Source organism: Hyla sarda, unplaced genomic scaffold (genome assembly GCF_029499605.1).
Source record: "Hyla sarda isolate aHylSar1 unplaced genomic scaffold, aHylSar1.hap1 scaffold_343, whole genome shotgun sequence".
Lineage (NCBI taxonomy): Eukaryota > Metazoa > Chordata > Amphibia > Anura > Hylidae > Hyla > Hyla sarda.
In genome coordinates, this window is record NW_026610186.1 from 102,926 (window position 1) to 123,139 (window position 20,214).

The following is a 20,214-nucleotide window of genomic DNA, read 5'->3' on the forward strand; positions in this document are numbered from 1 at the left end:
AGTAGAACATAACTGGTGACCCCTCCCTTTCCCTCTGATGTATCCTCCAGTCTTCTTTGGCCTCTGCGCCCCTCGGCATCTTCTTTAGTTCCTGTATTTACATATCCAGGTTACAGGCGTCTATGACATCACAGCCTCCTGCTCTACCTCCTCCTCTCTGAATGTAGCTCTGCCTCCTTTACCTCTACAGGTGTATATCAGCAGGATGGTGGCTCAGTGGTTGGAGACCAATTTACAGCCTCCTAGCCAAAGTCATCAATAGTCTCTGAAAGAGGTGGGTCCAACCATGGAGTGGGCGGGGTTTATGCTGTCTTAGGGCAGGACTTAAAGGGAGCCAATCAGCAGATTTTAGAATATATAATGCTTCACAATACGTTATATATGCTAAAATAGTTATTAGAGATGAGCGAACTTACAGTAAATTCGATTCATCACGAACTTCTTGGCTCGGCAGTTGATGACTTTTCCTGCATAAATTAGTTCAGCTTTCAGGTGCTCCGGTGGACTGGAAAAGGTGGATACAGTACTAGGAGACTCTTTCCTAGGACTGTATCCACCTTTTCCAGCCCACCGAAGCACCGGAAAGCTGAACTAATTTATGCAGGATAAGTCATCAACTGCCGAGCTGAGAAGTTCGTGACGAATCGACTTTACTGTAAGTTCGCTCATCTCTAATTGTTATCCTCACCATCCCCGGGGGACCTTTGTGCCCCCACGGATGGTGAAGATATTGGGGGAGATTTATCAAAACCCGTCCAGAGGAAAAGTTTCTGAGTTGCCCATCGTAACCAATCAGATCACTGCTTTCATTTTTATTTTCAAGGCCTCTGCAAAATTAAAGAAGTGATCTGATTGGTTGTTATGGGCAACTTTTCCTCTCGACAGATTTTGATAAATCTCCCCCATTAAGTTATAAAGTCCCTCCCGGCCACCCGGCAAGTAGTCCCCTGGGCAAGGACTTCTACTTTCCAGCTCCGCTGCGGCCGTGGCTCCGCCCCGATGGCTTGAATGACGGCTCTGGTTATCGCTCTGCTCCGTCTGCTTAGAGAGCAGAGCGGTGATGCGGGCCATCATTCAAGCATTCGGGGCGGAGCCACGGCCGCAGCAAATGTGGCTGGAAAGTAGAAGTCCCCGCCCATGGGACTACTAGCTGGGTGCCCGGGAGGGACTCTTTATAACTTAATGGGTGAGATTTAGCAAAACCTGTCCAGAGGAAAAGTTGCCCATAACAACCAATCAGATTGCTTCTTTACTTTTGCAGAGGCCTTGTTAAAAATGAAAGCAGTGATCTGATTGGTTGCTACGGGCAACTCAAACTTTTCCTCTGGACAGGATTTGATAAATCTCCCCCAATATCTTCACCATCCATGGGGGCACAAACATCCCCCGGGGATGGTGAGCATTAGATATGCTAAAATCTGCAGATTTTTAAGGGACCCATGGTTTAGTCACAGGTTTACCACGGCAGTAAATGGCGGCGCTCACAGACATGATGTCTCCTCTCCATATTACTGCCCAGACAATGGAGATCGTTATATTAATAATAATTCCTTCTTTTTTTTTATATAGCACCAACTTATTCCACAGCGCTGTACTGAGATGTTATCACTGTGGTCCCTGTACCCAATGGGGCTCACAAGTCTGAGTGTAGGAGAAAACACAGGGAGAACATAGACTCCTCTCAGATGTTGTCTGTAAATGCAAGGACTCCAGCACCATAAGGCAACAATGCTAACCACTGAGCCATGGTACAAAGCGAATCACCGTATCACCATATACTTACCACTGAGCCGCCATATAATGCTAACCACTGAGCCATGGTACAAAGCGAATCACCGTATCACCATATACTTACCACTGAGCCGCCATATAATGCTAACCACTGAGCCATGGTACAAAGCGAATCACCGTATCACCATATACTTACCACTGAGCCGCCATATAATGCTAACCACTGAGCCATGGTACAACGCTAATCACTGTATCACCATATCATGCTAACCACTGAACCACCATATAATACTAACCACTGAGCCATCATATAATGCTAACCACCGTATCACCATATAATGCTAACCACCAAGCCACCATATAATGTTAACCAGTGAGCCACAGTACAATGCTAACCACCGAGTCACCATATAATGTTAACCACCGAGTCACCATATAATGTTAACCACCAAGCCACCATATAATGCTAACCTTAGGGTATGTTCACACTGAGGAATTAGAGAGGAATTTCCACGAGTAATTCTAATGGCTTTTTCCTCTCCAAATCATTCAGCAGTGACATCCGCCATAGAGCTCTACAGAATTTCTGCCCTTCAGTTCACACTGAGGAATTTCCTCAAGCAGAATTCTGACGAGGAAGAACATGTTCTTTCTTTCAGGCGGAATCAGCGTCTTACTCCCATAGAGATCAATGTAAAAACATTTTTTCAGTCAGAATCATTTCTACGCGGAATTGGCGCGGAATTTCCACATGGAAAAAAAGAAGAGGATAATATATATATATATATATATATATATATATATTATACTCTTCTCCTCCTTCGCTTGAAATTTTCATTTCCGCATGTGGAATTCCGCACGAAATCTCTGTGAGTTCTTGTGGAAAAGTAACAATATTTTGAGGAAGAAAATTTCTGCTTGATTTCCGCCCCAATTCCTCAGTGTGAACCTACCCTTAGGCTTCTCAATATGTGAACACAATGCCCGTGTAGTGAGATCAGGCAGTGTCCTGAATGCTATTCTGAGAAGCTATCCTTCAGAGTCCCGGGAGTCCAAGTCTGAGGGATGGCACTCACCAGGATGCTGAACGGTAACGGTGCATAGACAGGGGGCACTCGGACGGCTTTTCAGGGACGCAGCTTGTCAGCCATGAACTGGGTTACAGCTGTTGCGCGTGCGTCAGACCCTACCTGTTCCGTTCCCACTGATATAGGTAACTCCCCTCAGTGACGTGTCCAGAGCCGGTGAACACTAAGTAGTGAGACAAACATACGTTACATATATAATAAAAGCAAGGCTGAAAACTTATGAACACATGATAAAAAGACACTATAATCTACGCTCTCTTTCAGTCCTAAATTACCGGCTGCATTTGGTTTAACCCCTTAACGACCACGGACGTAAACGTACATCCTGGTTTGGCGGTACGTCGCACACCAGGACGTACATTTACCCTATGTATGACCGCGAATATCGGAGCGGTGCTCACATCATACACAGGTAGCAGCCAGGGACCCGCTGGTAATGGCCGACATCCGTGATCGCGCGGCTGTCTGCCATTAACCCCTGATGCTGTGATCTGTACAGATCACAGCATCTGCGGCAATGCACATGATAAAATAGATGATCGGATCGCCGTGGCGATCCAATCATCTGTAATGGCGGACGGAGGTCCCCTCACCTGCCTCTGTCCGTCTTCCAGCATCTGCTGCTCTGGTCTGAGATCGAGCAGACCAGAGCAGAAGATCACCGATAATACTGATCAGTGCTATGTCCTATGCATAGCACTGAACAGTATTAGCAATCAAATGATTGCTATAGATAGTCCCCTACGGGGACATAAAAAGTGTAAAAAAAAAAAAGTTTAAAAAAATTTAAAAATAAAAAAAGTGAAAAATTCCCCTCCCCCAATAAAAATGAAAATTGTTTTTCCCATTTTACTCCCAAAAAGCATAACATTTTCTTTTATAAACATATTTGGTATTGCCACGTGCATAAATGTCTGAACTATCAAAATATAATGTTAATGATCCCGTACGGTGAACGGCGTAAACGTAAAAAATAAGATAGAAAGTACAGATAATGGTGCAAAAAATGAGCCCTCATACCGCCCTATATACGGAAAAATGAAAAAGTTATAGGTGGTCAAAATAGGGCGATTTTAGATTACTGATTTTGTACAAAAAGTTTTAGATTTTTTTTAAACGGTACAAAAATATAAAAGTATCTAACCATGGGGATCATTTTTATCATATTGACCCACAGAATAAAGAACGCGTCATTTTTACTGTAAATTGTACAGTATGAAAACAAAACCCTCCAAAATGTTCAAAATTGTGGTTTTCATTTAAATTTCCTCCCTAAAAAAAATGTTTTTGGGTTCGCCGTACATTTTATGGTAAAATGAGCGATTTCACTACAAAGTACAATTGGTCACGCAAAAAACAAGCTCTTATATGGGTCTGTAGGTGGAAATATAAATGTAATGGATTTTAGGTGAGGAGGAAAAACGAAAATACAAAAATAAAATTGGCCTGGTCCTTAAGGTGAAAATGGGCTTGATCCTTAAAGGGTTAATTATCCATTTCGCCTCAGTTTGAAGCAGTATTTTCCTGTTATCCTTATTGCCTTTATTCGATACCACTTCTAGACCTTGAAAGAGTAGATTATCGCAGTTGCCTTCATGAAATAAATTCATATGTTCCATAAAGCGTGGAGCGCCTTTTCTTGAGCGAACGGAATAAACGTGTTCCCTACATCTAGTGTTGAGAGCGTTTTGTGCTGCCTATGTAGAACCGGCCGCAAGTGCAACTCATTGCATACACAACCCATTGTCTGCTACATGTGACGAGATTTTTTATGCAGATTTCCTCTCCACCTGTGTGCGCCATTTTCGATTTAGAGTGGATGTTGCGACTAGTAACGACATCTTTCAAATTTTTGCAGCGTCTGAATGCTATGAGAGGTTTTTCTGGATATCCGTGAGCCTCGAGTCTCTACTTCAGTTCTCCAGCTTGTTTTAAGAATATTACATCAGAGCTGTTTATTCGTCGGAGACGCAAAAATTGTACTTATGGAAGTGAAGTTTTCTAAACACAAAAAATGATATGAACCTAAGGTTTACTTAAAAAGCAAACAAAAGAGAAATGGAGTTTCTAGATGTCTTAGTAGAAGTAAAAGATGGCAAACTTTGTACTTCAGGATTTAGGAAACCCACAGCCTCGAATTCCCTTCTTCAGTTCTCCAGTTATCACCCAGAACATGTTATAACTTCGCTTCCATACAGACAATTTTTGCGTCTCTGGCGAATAAACAGCTCAGATGAAATATTCTTAAAACAAGCTGGAGAACTGAAGAAGAGACTCGAGGCTCGCGGATATCCAGAAAAAATCTTCGATAATGCACTGAAACGTGCATTTCTCAAAGACAGACGTATTCTCTTGCATAAACCAAAGAATAAATTGAGAAATACATATCCGGAACTTCCACGATTCTCCTTCTCCTTTTAAATACAGTCCCCGAAAATAGGAACTAGCCAAAAATGATACCGAGCTAGGTAAATGAAAAACCTCTGATAGCGTTCAGACGCTGCAAACATATGAAAGATGTCGTTACTAGTCGCAACTTCCAATCTAAATCAAAAAAAGTAGATTGTCTGTCCAGAACCGGCCCCACAGGCAATCACAGATGCGGTTCATGTATATGGTGTCCGCATCTGAAGCCAGGGAAAATGGCGCACACAGGTGGAGAGGAAATCCACATTAAAAATCTCGTCACATGTAGAACACAATGGGTTGTGTATGCAATGAGTTGCACTTGGGCCGGTTCTACATAGGCAGCACAAAACGCTCTCAACACTAGATGTAGGGAACACGTTTATTCCATTCGCTCAAGAAAAGGCGCTCCACGCTTTATGGAACATATGAATTTATTTCATGAAGGCAACGGCGACAATCTACTCTTTCAAGGTCTAGAAGTGGTATCGAATAAAGGCAATAAGGATAACAGGAAAATACTGCTTCAAACTGAGGTGAAATGGATAATTAAACTAAATGCAGCCGGTAATTTAGGACTGAATGAAGAGTAGATTATAGTGTCTTTTTATAATCTGTGTTCATGGTTAAGTTTTCAGCTTTGTTTTTATTATATATGTAATGTATGTTTGTCTAGCTACTTAGTGTACACCGGCTCTGGACACGTCACTGAGGGGAGTTACCTATATCAGTGACGTGGGAATGGAACAGGTAGGGTCTGATGAAGCGTTCTGATGCACGCGCAACAGCTGTAACCAGTTCATGGCTGACAAGCTGCGTCCCTGAAAAGCTGTCCGAGCGCACCCGTCTATGTCGAGATTCTACAATAGACCCCCAAGGATCCCTCAGTGTGAAATCTACAGCTTAGATCCTACAATAGACCCCCGAGGATCCCTCAGCGTGAAATCTACAGCTTAGATCCTACAATAGACCTCCGAGGATCCCTCAGCGTGAAATCTACAGCTTAGATCCTACAATAGACCCCCGAGGATCCCTCAGTGGGAAATCTACAGCTTAGATCCTACAATAGACCCCCGAGGATCCCTCAGTGGGAAATCTACAGCTTAGATCCTACAATAGACCCCTGAGGATCCCTGAGCCTTAAATCTAAAGCTTAGATCCTATAATAGACCGTCGAGGATCCCTCAGTGTTAAATCTACAGCTTAGATCCTACAATAGACCCCCGAGGATCCCTCAGTGGGAAATCTACAGCTTAGATCCTACAATAGACCCCCGAGGATCCCTCAGTGGGAAATCTACAGCTTAGATTCTACAATAGATCCCCGAGGATCCCTCAGTGTGAAATCTACAGCTTAGATCCTACAATAGACCCCCGAGGATCCCTCAGTGGGAAATCTACAGCTTAGATCCTACAATAGACCCCCGAGGATCCCTCAGTGGGAAATCTACAGCTTAGATCCTACAATAGACCCCTGAGGATCCCTGAGCCCTAAATCTAAAGCTTAGATCCTATAATAGACCGTCGAGGATCCCTCAGTGTTAAATCTACAGCTTAGATCCTACAAAAGACCTACGAGGATATCTCAGCCCTAAATCTACAGCTTAGATCCTACAATAGACCAGAGGATCCCTCAGCCTAAATCTACAGCTTAGATCCTACAATAGACCCCCGAGGATCCCTCAGCATGAAATCTACAGCTTAGATGCTACAATAGACCCAGAGGATCCCTCAGAGTGAAATCTACAGCTTAGATGCTACAATAGACCCCTGAGGATCCCTCAGTGGGAAATCTACAGCTCAGATCCTACATTAGTCCAGAGTGTAGGTAGGTCGGCACTGTGAAGGTTGGTGCCCAGGGATCATGTAAAGACCATAGAGGTAAAGAAATCCCAGCACTCAAATGGATGCTGAAGAAATTCTTGCTATATGTTCAAAGCATAAATTGCATGACATGTAACGCAGCACGCGGTCCGGCTATATATAAGCCTTTTTCAACTGCATAACGTAACAACAGGAAGAGAGACTATTTATGTGCGCCCGATCGGCACAATCAGCGTCATCTCCGTACCCCCATAAGTGAGTATCATAAACACATCAAGAAAACATTTTTGTGAATTGAGTACAAACCACAACAATAGTGTATGAAGGGGGTGTTCTCTAAGTCGGCCATTGTAGCTGAGGAAAAAATAGAGGAGAAAAGCTACAGGTAAGTAGTGACTCCAGCAGACTGTTATATTAATACAGCAGTTTTGACAACTCGTAATCACGGTTAAGGCCCCGGGGTTCTAGCGTGTCTAGCTTATGGATCCAAAAAGCTTCCTTTCTCGCCAGAAGCTTTTTGATCTCACCGCCCGTCTAGGAGGAATGACTGTCGATTACCTGAAATTTCAACTGAACAATCATATGGCCTTTTTCTTTAAAATGGTGGGGAATGGGAAAAAGTTGATTATTGCAACGAATGCTAGATTTATGTCTATTAATGCGGTCTCCCACACGCTGGGTTGTTTCCCCATATAGGAGACCGCATGGACACTTTATCACATCGATAACATTTTTGGAATGGCATGTAAAAAACCTTACTGATAGAAAATGTTTTGCCTGAATAGGGATGTGTAATGAAATTATTTTTTATTACATTGCTACATTGAGCACATGTCAAACAGGGGTAAGTACCTGTTTTTTGTGTACTTAGGAAAGACTGGCGACATTTCTTCTTGCTACCCACATCAGCCTTGATCAATTTATCTTTTAAATTAGGTGCCCTCTTGTTACAGATCAGGGGTGCCCTACCAAATTCTTCAATACCCGGATAGGATTTTTCTAAAATTTGCCAGTGGTCCCTGACAATCTACCTTATATGCTGAAGGATGGAAGTTCCTCACAAAAGGGATAGCTTTTTCTTTGGGTCTAGGTGGTCTCTCCATATCCATTCTGGGTGTTAAAACCCTTTCTGGATATCCTTGTTCTTAAAATTTTTCTTCCAATTCTTTTAATCTCAGTTTTTTTTTAGGACCGGGTCTTTTACAATTCTGGATATTCGTTGTCTTTGTGACAACGGGATAGCTCATTTGACGGCTGGGGATGGGCACTAGAAAAGAGGAGTAAACTGTTTTTATCTGTCGGTTTTCTGTACAGGTCTGTACATAAACCCCCTTTGCCATCTTTCTGGATCAATGTGTCCAGGAAACTAACATTGGTTTCATCACGTCAAGGTGAATTTCAGTACCACCCTTATGTCATTCAGATACTCAAAAAATTGCATCAGGATCGAACGTGGCCCCTCCCATATGCACACAATATCGTCTATATACCTTTTCCACAGTTTAAAATGCTTTTTGAATAAGTGATTTGGATACACATATCAAAGTGTGACATATACGCATTGGCATATGGGGGAGCCACATTCACTCCCATCGCCAAATCTCTCTTTTGTTTGTAGAAAGTGTCCTCGTAGAGGAAATAATTCTCCCTCAACAAAATATTCAACATTGCTTCCAAAAATTTTTGTTGTAAATCTGTAAAATCACTTTGTTCCAACAACCACTTAGTTGCCTCAACCCCCTTGTCGTGTTCAATCGACGTCTATAGACTGACTACAACTATGGTCACCAATAGTGTCTCATCTGTAATATCAGTTATTGTCTCCAAAATTTTTAGGAAGTCTGTGGTGTCTGACAAAAAAGCGGGGGTAGTTTTTAACCATGGTGTCAGGGACTTCTCCAAAACAATGAAGAGGATAAAACAGATTCTGTCGAAGCCACAATGGGACGACCTGGTGGATCGGTCAGTCCCTTGTGGATCTTCGGCAGTATACATAAGACAGGTGTTATAGGAAAAATTTCTGTAAATATGTGGCAAGTTTATCGTCAATAACATCACAATCCTTAGATATTTTTCAATCATATCAGAGATCCTATGTTGGATAGCTGCTAGGGGATCTCGATCTACCTGCTCGTAAGTTTCTCTGTCTGCTAGCTGACGAACAATGTCTTTCTTGTACTTAGTGGTATCCATCACTACTACTGAAGCACCTTTATCGGCTAGTTTTATCGTGATATTTTTATCAGAAGGCAGAGAATCTAGAGCCCGTCTTTCCAAGGTAGACAAATGATTAAATATAGGGTATTTCCTTCTTTCAATAACTTGTCCACATCAGTTTTAACCAAGTTGACAAAAGTCTCCACAGGATGATAGATTTTAGGTGGACAGAAATGACTTTTTAAATGTAAATTTAGACTTTCCAGGGTCATAGTGCCCCCCGTATCTCGGGCAATAGATGGGACAGTCTCATGACGAGTTTTATCCGTGGAAAAAGGGTTTTTAGTCTTATTAAGCAAAACAGTCTCTCCAAATCAATATCTAGTTGAAAAGAGTCAAGTTTGCTCACAGGGCTAAAAGAAAGTCCCTTCTGAAGGACTGCAATCTCAGTAGGTGACAGGCATTTAGAAGAAATGTTATTAACTATAGATTCAGTCCTACCTGGGATCACGTGACAACTGGACTTCTTGGTTCGCCGATGATGGCGGCCTCCTCTTCTCCTCTGTAAGAAAAGGACGTCTATCGCGGCGTGTATTGGAGAAATCGCTCGAGCTTGAGGATGAATAACCTCCTCGGTTGTAACCGGCTGCCACTCATCGGGAGGGCGCGGAGGATTCCGAACATCTGTATATCCGATTAGCCAGGTAGTCTTCTGTGTCCCCCAGAAATTTCTCTCTCTCTTCTAATTCCTTGCGATGACTTGCAATCTGTTTATCCAAATTTTCCTTCAATATGGTTAAGGCCTCAATTTTTAAGGAATCTCGGAGCTATTGTTCAATCAAATCGACTTCTCTTTTGGTGTCTGTTATCGCTTTCTGCAGACGAACTACAGTTAGGACAATGATATCCAATGAACACTTATTCAGGATTCGCTCAAAGTCTCTGCAATAATCCACGTACTCTGCAAATAGCGTTGGGCGTAGATTGACTCGGAGTCCATGCGGAATGCATTCCACCCGATGATATTACGATAGGGTGGCATTGTGTAACTCAAGACAACAGTCGGCGTGATTCTCTCTTTAATGCACTTTTCTTTAACTCATTTGCAGGCGTTTGAAGAAATTCAGCCGAGGCAGTAGTCTGGGATATGATACGGGATGATTCATCTTCACTATATGATAGTATGGAAGACATTAATCCCATTTTTTTTATCACGTGCATGAACCTTAGAAGTCAAAGTCCAGAGTCTAGGTAGGTCGGCATTGTGAAGGTAGGTGCCCAGGGATCGTGTAAAGTCCAATGGAGGTAAAGAAATCCCTACACTCAAATGGATGCTGAAGAAATTCTTGCTATTTATTCAAAGCATACATTGCATGACATGTAACGCAGCACGCGTTCCGGCTATATATAAGCCTTTTTCAACTGCATAATGTAACAACGGGAAGAGACACTATTTATATGCGCCCGAACAGCACAATCAGCGTCATCTCCGTACCTCCCATAAGTGAGTATCATAAACACATCAAGAAAACACGTGCAGTCAAAACGAGCAATCCCGTTGTCACAAAGACAACAAATATCCAGAATTGTGAAAGACCCGGTCCTATAAAAACAGATCAAAAGAATTGGAAGAAAAATTTTAAGAATGAGGATATCCAAAAGGGGTTTTAACAACCAAAATGGATATGGAGAGACCACCTAGACCCAAAGAAAAAGCGATCCCTTTTGTGAGGAACTTCCATCCTTCAGCATATAAGGTAGATAAGATTGTCAGGGACCACTGGCAATTTTTAGAAAATCCTATCCGGGTATTGAAGAATTTGGTAGGGCACCCCTGATCTGTAACAAGAGGGCACCAAATTTAAAAGATAAATTGATCAGGGCTGATGTAGGTAGCAAGAAGAAAAGTCGACAGTCTTTCCTAAGTACACAAAAAACAGGTACTTACCCCTGTTTGACATGTGCTCAATGTAATAAAAAATTATTTCATTACACATCCCCATTCAAAAAAAAAAATTTGATCAATAAGTTTTTTTACATGCCATTCCAAAAATATTTTCTATGTGATAAAGTGTCCATGCGGTATGCTATACGTTGGGGAAACGACCCAGCGTGTGGGAGACCGCAATAATAGACATAAATCTAGCATTCATTGCAATAATCTATTTTTTCCCATTCCCCATCATTTTAAAGAAAAAGGCCATACGACGAAGTCATTCCTCCTAGATGGGCGGTGAGATCAAAAAGCTTCTGGCGAGAAAGGAAGCTTTTTGGATCCATAAGCTAGACACGCTAGAACCCCGGGGCCTTAACTGTGATTACGAGTTGTCAAAACTGCTGTATTAATAGAACAGTCTGCTGGAGTCACTACTTACCTGTAGCTTTTCTCCTCTATTTTTTCCTCAGCTACAATGGCCGACTTAGAGAACACCCCCTTCATACACTATTGTTGTGGTTTGTACTCCATTCACAAAAATGTCACGTGTTTTCTTGATGTGTTTATGATACTCACTTATGGGAGGTACGGAGATGACGCCGATTGTGCTGTTCGGGCGCATATAAATAGTGTCTCTTCCCGTTGTTACGTTATGCAGTTGAAAAAGGCTTATATATAGCCGGAACGCGTGCTGCGTTACATGTCATGCAATTTATGCTTTGAATAAATAGCAAGAATTTCTTCAGTATCCATTTGAGTGCCGGGATTTCTTTACCTCCATAGATCCTACAAGAGACCCCGAGGATCCCTCAGCATGAAATCTACAGCTTAAATCCTACAATAGACCCTTGAGGATCCCTCAGTGTGAAATCTACAGCTTATACCCTACAATAGACCCCCGAGGATCCCTCAGTGTGAAATCTACAGCTTAGATCCTACAATAGACACCTGAGGATCCCTCAGCGTGAAATCTACAGCTTAGATCCTACAATAGACCCCTGAGTATCCCTCAGCGTGAAATCTACAGCTTAGATCCTACAATAGACCCCCGAGGATCCCTCAGTGTGAAATCTACAGCTTAGATCCTACAATAGACCCCCGAGGATCCCTCAGAGTGAAATCTACAGCTTAGATCCTACAATAGACCCCCGAGGATCCCTCAGTGTGAAATCTACAGCTTAGATCCTACAATAGACCCCCGAGGATCCCTCAGAGTGAAATCTACAGCTTAGATCCTACAATAGACCCCCGAGGATCCCTCAGTGTGAAATCTACAGCTTAGATCCTACAACAGACCCCTGAGGATCCCTCAGCGTGAAATCTACAGCTTAGATCCTACAATAGACCCAGAGGATCCCTCAGAGTGAAATCTACAGCTTAGATCCTACAATAGACCCCCGAGGATCCCTCAGTGTGAAATCTACAGCTTAGATCCTACAATAGACCCCCGAGGATCCCTCAGTGTGAAATCTACAGCTTAGATCCTACAATAGACCCCCGAGGATCCCTCAGAGTGAAATCTACAGCTTAGATCCTACAATAGACCCCCGAGGATCCCTCAGTGTGAAATCTACAGCTTAGATCCTACAATAGACCCCCGAGGATCCCTCAGTGTGAAATCTACAGCTTAGATCCTACAACAGACCCCTGAGGATCCCTAAGGGTGAAATCTACAGCTTAGATCCTACAATAGACCCCCGAGGATCCCTCAGTGTGAAATCTACAGCATAGATCCTACAACAGACCCCAGAGGGTCCCTCAGCCCTAAATCTAGAGCTTAGAGCCTACAATCTACAGCTCAGACGGACCCTTTACATCTGTTTGTGGAGCTTTTTCCATGTTCCGAGATCTTCACAGTAATGATTATCAGCCCAGTCAGCCATCAGGGACACGTGAAGACAACTAACAACATGACATACAATAAAGCCGACACCACCTCCAGAGGTTTATTTATTAGTTGGGAGCAGCTCTGGACAGAGAAGTAAATATGGACGTCTGGTCAGCAGAGGGTGTTGGATCTTTGGTCACATTGAGATGTTTTTTTTCCTGCTGCAACGGAGATGGGGAGAATTTGGTTTATTAATAAGATTAAAGAAACAGAAATATTAAAATTCATAAAATCTCTACGGTCCTCTGGTGGTCTGTGCACCAGGTTCCTGTACCTGACGATTATACTCTAGTCTATAGGAACATCATGAGCGCCATTATCACCTCCATTTTGTAACCTTCACACAAGGATCCTCCAGCATTGATGAATACGGAACGTGATGTGAGGACCACAGCCCACCCAGATATCTGACCCAACAGAAGATAAAAGACTCCAACATGTAGGACTGAACAATGAGAACGGAAACAGAGTATAAAATCCCCTTTATTTTGTCAGGTTCAGGCTCTTGCCACATCTTCATCTTCATCATGAAGACGTTGTTGGGACGGCAATGGGACAAGGCCCGCGTATCTTCTAGGAGCTCTAGAGGAGACAGTGGACCTTTGCCTGGACAAAACATTGAGAACCAAAGCTCATGAACATACAGAAGGCAACGTCATCGCCGAAACAGTCAACTAGATAATAAAGGTCGGCTCTTCACCACCGACCATCACATCTCATCAGTTTAATTACTACAAATTGTCCAAGAGCAGAAGACATGGAATGTGAAGACAAGGAGAACAGGATCGGTCTTCACAGCGCGGCCTCTCGTCATCAGGAGGTAAGTCATGTGCGTATAAATAACGCCCACGAGACATCTCCACATCTCACAGACCCCCGATCCCTCCATACAACCACTTTCCAGGACATGTTGTGGACTATCACGAGATCTCCATTAACATCTCTAGAAGAAGTCTGGAAATGTGTACTGGAGCAGGACAATAGCAATGATGACCAGCGCCACACACAGGAGGAGCAGCAGCCACACGGGGTAGGTTCCTTAAAGGGGAGAACATAAAAAAAAAAGGTATGAGAGGCATCAGGATGTCACAGACCCTTCAGGAGCTCCTCCAGACTATTTCCTCATCACGTTCAAATTATTACATTTATTGTCATGTACCACCCCCACCCCCCCGGGGATACATGACAAGAGAGCGCAGCTTATAACTATATGTAAGACGCACACAGCTGCCCTGTGCCAATGAACCGGGGTTGCCAAAATGTCTGCTGCCCTTGCCAGAAGCGGAAAGAAGAGGAGGTGACTGGGAAGATGTATTGGGTTTTGGTTTTCATGTTGCCTCCCACCTATATGTGGGCATTGTGGGGCCTAATACATCATGGGGCACAGAGGGGGCCTATATGTGGGTATTGTGGACCCTAGCACTAAATAGAGGCACAGGGTAGCTTAACTACTCTAGGGGGGCACAGAGAGGGCTTAATATATGTGGGGACTAATAATACATGGGGCCCAACTACCATATTCAACTACTACATTGGGGTACAGAAGGGGCTTACTATATGTAAGCATTGTGTCACCTAATACTACATGGTCAGCATTGTGAAGCCTAATACTAAATAGAAACAGGGTGACCTAACTGCTGTATTGGGGCACAGAGGGGACCTAATACTAAATGGAGGCACAGAGGAGAACTAACTACTCTATGGGGGCACAGAGGAGAACTAACTATTCTATGGGGGCACAGAGGAGACCTAATAATAAATGGAGGCACAGAGAAGAACTAACTACTCTATGGGGGCACAGAGGAGAACTAACTATTCTATGGGGGCACAGAGGAGAACTAATACTAAATGGAGGCACAGAGGAGAACTAACTATTCTATGGGGGCACAGAGGAGACCTAATACTAAATGGAGGCACAGAGGAGAACTAACTACTCTATGGGGGCACAGAGGAGACCTAATACTAAATGGGACACAGAGGGGACCTAATACTAAATGGAGGCCCAGAGGAGAACTACCTACTCTATGGGGGCACAGAGGGGACCTAATATTAAAGGGGTTATCCAGGAAAAAACTTTTTTATATATCAACTGGCTACAGAAAGTTAAACAGATTTGTAAATTACTTCTATTAAAAAATCTTAATCCTTTCAGTACTTATGAGCTGCTGAAGATGAGTTGTTCTTTTCTGTCTTAGTGCTCTCTGATGACACCTGTCTTGGGAACTGTCCAGAGTAGAAGCAAATCCCCATAGCAAACCTCTTCTACTCTGTGCAGTTCCCGAGACAAGCAGAGATGTCAGCAGAGAGCACTGTTGCCAGACAGAAAAGAACAACTCAACTTCAGCAGCTGATCATTATTGGAAGGATTAAGATTTTTTTAATACAAGTAATTTACAAATCTGTTTAACTTTCTTGAGCCAGTTGGGATATAATTTTTTTTCCTGGAATATCCCTTTAAATAGAGACAGGGTGCCCTAACTACTCTATGGGGACACAGAGGGGACCGAACACTAAATGGAAGCACAGAGGAGAACTAACTACTCTATGGGGACACAGAGGGGCCTAAAACTAAATGGAGGCACAGAGGAGAACTAACTACTCTATGGGGACACAGAGGGGCCTAATACTAAATGGAGGCACAGAGGAGAACTAACTACTCTATGGGGACACAGAGGAGAACTAACTACTCTATGGGGACACAGAGGGGACCGAACACTAAATGGAGGCACAGAGGAGAACTAACTACTCTATGGGGACACAGAGGAGAACTAACTACTCTATGGGGACACAGAGGGGCCTAATACTAAATGGAGGCACAGAGGAGAACTAACTACTCTATGGGGACACAGAGGAGAACTAACTACTCTATGGGGACACAGAGGGGACCGAACACTAAATGGAGGCACAGAGGAGAACTAACTACTCTATGGGGACACAGAGGAGAACTAACTACTCTATGGGGACACAGAGGGGACCGAACACTAAATGGAGGCACAGAGGAGAACTAACTACTCTATGGGGACACAGAGGGGACCGAACACTAAATGGAGGCACAGAGGAGAACTAACTACTCTATGGGGACACAGAGGAGAACTAACTACTCTATGGGGACACAGAGGGGCCTAATACTAAATGGAGGCACAGAGGAGAACTAACTACTCTATGGGGACACAGAGGAGAACTAACTACTCTATGGGGACACAGAGGGGACCGAACACTAAATGGAAGCACAGAGGAGAACTAACTACTCTATGGGGACACAGAGGGGCCTAATACTAAATGGAGGCACAGAGGAGAACTAACTACTCTATGGGGACACAGAGGAGAACTAACTACTCTATGGGGACACAGAGGGGACCGAACACTAAATGGAGGCACAGAGGAGAACTAACTACTGTATGGGGGCACAGAGGGGCCTAATACTAAATGGAGGCACAGAGGAGAACTAACTACTCTATGGGGACACAGAGGAGAACTAACTACTCTATGGGGACACAGAGGAGCCTAATACTAAATGGAGGCACAGAGGAGAACTAACTACTGTATGGGGGCACAGAGGGGCCTAATACTAAATAGAGGCACAGAGGAGAACTAACTACTCTATGGGGACACAGAGGAGAACTAACTACTCTATGGGGACACAGAGGAGCCTAATACTAAATGGAGGCACAGAGGAGAACTAACTACTCTATGGGGACACAGAGGAGAACTAACTACTGTATGGGGGCACAGAGGGGGCTTACATTATGTGGCCTTCGTGTGGTCTAATACTACATGGGGCATAACTACTATATTGGGGCACAGGGGGAAGCCTAACTGTTGTATGGGGGCACAGGGGCCCCTAGTTATGCCTCTGTGTGTTTTCTGCATCAAGCATTTATAGTGTTGTCTATACTGAGACAATGAAACAATACTGTGAGAGAATGACCAGGGTAGGACAAAACCTCAGCCTCTGGCTGTATACAAGGATGTTACAATTCACACACAACAAGCAGAGATCTTATAACACTATGAGAAGCTGAAACCTAAGGCCCAGAAAGGCTAACAATATGGAAAAGGGGTGTCAGCTGACCGCTACTAGATGGACATCACCTGGGGTATATATGAGTGTCACTGGAAGCACCCATAACGCCACATTTTGAAGCAATTCCCGCTATCCATATAAAGAGGAAAAGATCTCTAGATTCCAGTAAACATATATTAGAACGTGGAATAAAAAAAATCTCCCAAAAATTTATAAAAAAATTGAAATAAAAGTTCCTACATATTTCGAACAGTCAACAGATCTTACTCATGGTATAAGTCTCCATCACTCGTAGGTGCTGTAATTTATACCATGAGGAAGAACTGGTCACAGACCAAAAACTGTTAAGGTTTTAATTCAAAATTTTATGTCTTGAACTGGACATTTCTTTTTGTTTTATAAAAATGTTATAAAATTCAAAAATTAGAACATAAAAAAAATATATATCCACCAAGATGAACTAAAAGTGTCTTAATTCTTAGAAAGTGCAAAAAAAAATCTGGACCCAAGTCTACTAGAAATTTTGGATATAGGTCAATGAGGGGAGACATTATGGTAGGGCTCCTCCTGCTGTTACCAATCTCCTCCTCCATATCCTGAGGCTTTCCGGGCAATGGTTTCCTCAGAGCAGCAATCACTATACTACACTGTGGGTAGCTGGAAGCTACAGAAAAAAACGGTCTTTTGGGAGGCGCTGCTCTTGTGTGCGAAAGGACGGAGAGACTCAGGCCAGCACAGGTAAAAGGTATTTATTTTGCAAAAAGAGTGGACAACGGGTTTTGGCACACATATAGTGCCTTCCTCAGGTCCAGAGAGTACAATGCAGACTTCTCTATTAGTATGTAGAGTTAAAGGTGTGGCTCTGGCGTCAGTACCATGCCAGCGCCGCTGGACACAGGATCGCCACCAGTAACTCTGCATACTAATAGAGAAGTCTGCATTGTACTCTTTGGACCTGAGGAAGGCACTATGTGTGTGCCAAAACCCGTTGTCCACTCTTTTTGCTAAATAAATAAGTTTTACCTGTGCTGGCCTGAGTGTCTCCGTCCTTTCGCACACAAGAGCAGCGCCTCCCGTTTTTTTCTGTAGCTTCCAGCTACCCATCCTGTTTCTCCACTGGCTCTTGCATAACAGCCCAGACCCGGTCGGAGTGCAGCAGCTCCCGTTCAACAACTCACAACCACAATTTGTGAGCTACAAAATCTGCCACAAGATTCTGCATTCCACTTTTCTCTGGGAGCACCCCCCATTTTTGCCCTACCTTCCACATATACTACACCGTGGAGGGCGCACAGGGTCATCAACAGGGAAGCAGGTGACCACCCCCCCCACTGATCTCCTCTGGTGGAGAGGACACCTACGTCTGTTGGCCACCATGTGAAGTTTACAGCGGCTGTCCACCGCCACGCTCAGCATAGCCGCTTCATTGTCACCACGTAGAGCCCGTCCTTGTGTTGTGTCCGGGAAGAACGCCAAATCGGTGACAACAATGCCGTGTGCTTCCTGCACGTAATACAGCTTCTGTAATAAGGGAGCAGAGGAGGAGCATAATAATGAGGGTGGGACCAATAAGGAAAAAGGGGAGGAGTAATGGAAAGTGGGAGGAGTAACAAACTGGATTGATGCCCCCCTGTGCGGTAATATCTCCTAAAAAACTGCCAAAAACAAAACAAAACAAGGTGGCGGTACAAACCTGAAGAGAGAAAGAAATGTAGATGGCGACAGAACCGGTGACCGTGCCCAGACCAAGGAACGTCCCACAATCACTGCAACAACAAGGGGTTAATATTACCAAGAGATATAGAAGGAGGCGGAGACATCAGTGTTTGGTGTGGGGAGAGGAGGAGGAGCCATCAGTGTAGTGTGGGGAGAGGAGGAGGAGCCATCAGTGTTTGGTGTGGGGAGAGGAGGAGGAGCCATCAGTGTAGTGTGGGGAGAGGAGGAGGAGCCATCAGTGTAGTGTGGGGAGAGGAGGAGGAGCCATCAGTGTAGTGTGGGGAGAGGAGGATAAGCCAGTGTGGAATAGGAGGAGCCACCGTCAGGGTGCAGAGAGGAAGGAGGAGGAGCCACCGTCAGGGTGCAGAGAGGAAGGAGGAGGAGCCACCGTCAGGGTGCAGAGAGGAAGGAGGAGGAGCCACCGTCAGGGTGCAGAGGGGAAGGAGGAGGAGCCACCGTCAGGGTGCAGAGGGGAAGGAGGAGGAGCCACCGTCAGGGTGCAGAGGGGAAGGAGGAGGCGCCCCCGTCAGGGTGCAGAGGGGAAGGAGGAGGCGCCACCGTCAGGGTGCAGAGGGGAAGGAGGAGGCGCCACCGTCAGGGTGCAGAGGGGAAGGAGGAGGCGCCACCGTCAGGGTGCAGAGGGGAAGGAGGAGGCGCCACCGTCAGGGTGCAGAGGGGAAGGAGGAGGCGCCACCGTCAGGGTGCAGAGGGGAAGAGGAGGCGCCACCGTCAGGGTGCAGAGGGGAAGAGGAGGCGCCACCGTCAGGGTGCAGAGGGGAAGAGGAGGCGCCACCGTCAGGGTGCAGAGGGGAAGAGGAGGCGCCACCGTCAGGGTGCAGAGAGGAAGAGGAGGCGCCACCGTCAGTGTGCAGAGAGGAAGGAGCAGGAGCCATCAGTGCGGAGCGAGGAGGAGCCATCAGTGCGGAGCGAGGAGGAGCCATCAGTGCGGAGCGAGGAGGAGCCATCAGTGCGGAGCGAGGAGGAGCCATCAGTGCGGAGCGAGGAGGAGCCATCAGTGCGGAGCGAGGAGGAGCCATCAGTGCGGAGCGAGGAGGAGGAGCCACATCAGAGTGGAGCGAGGAGGAGGAGGAGCCACATCAGAGTGGAGCGAGGAGGAGGAGGAGCCACATCAGTGTGGAGCGAGGAGGAGGAGGAGCCACATCAGTGTGGAGCGAGGAGGAGGAGGAGCCACATCAGTGTGGAGCGAGGAGGAGGAGCCACATCAGTGTGGAGAGGGACGGAGGAGCCACATCAGTGTGGAGAGAGGACGGAGGAGCCACATCAGTGTGGAGAGAGGACGAGGAGCCACATCAGTGTGGAGAGAGGACGAGGAGCCACATCAGTGTGGAGAGAGGACGAGGAGCCACATCAGTGTGGAGAGAGGACGAGGAGCCACATCAGTGTGGAGAGAGGAGGAGGAGCCACATCAGTGTGGAGAGAGGAGG

The 20,214-nt window shown here is 45.0% G+C and overlaps 1 protein-coding gene across 1 annotated transcript in view; it reads right to left on the reverse strand.

Moving 5' to 3' along the window:
* Positions 1 to 13,494: 13,494 nt before the first annotated feature.
* PREB (prolactin regulatory element binding) overlaps positions 13,495 to 20,214 on the reverse strand; it is a 32,933-nt gene continuing 26,213 nt past the window's right edge. Inside the window, exons 8-10 of the mRNA XM_056553624.1 lie at positions 18,747 to 18,819; positions 18,415 to 18,574; positions 13,495 to 14,067 (exon numbers count right to left, since the gene is read on the reverse strand). Coding sequence (XP_056409599.1) covers positions 13,973 to 14,067; positions 18,415 to 18,574; positions 18,747 to 18,819 — 328 coding nt within the window. The 3' untranslated portion in view covers positions 13,495 to 13,972. The remainder of the gene's footprint in view (positions 14,068 to 18,414; positions 18,575 to 18,746; positions 18,820 to 20,214) is intronic.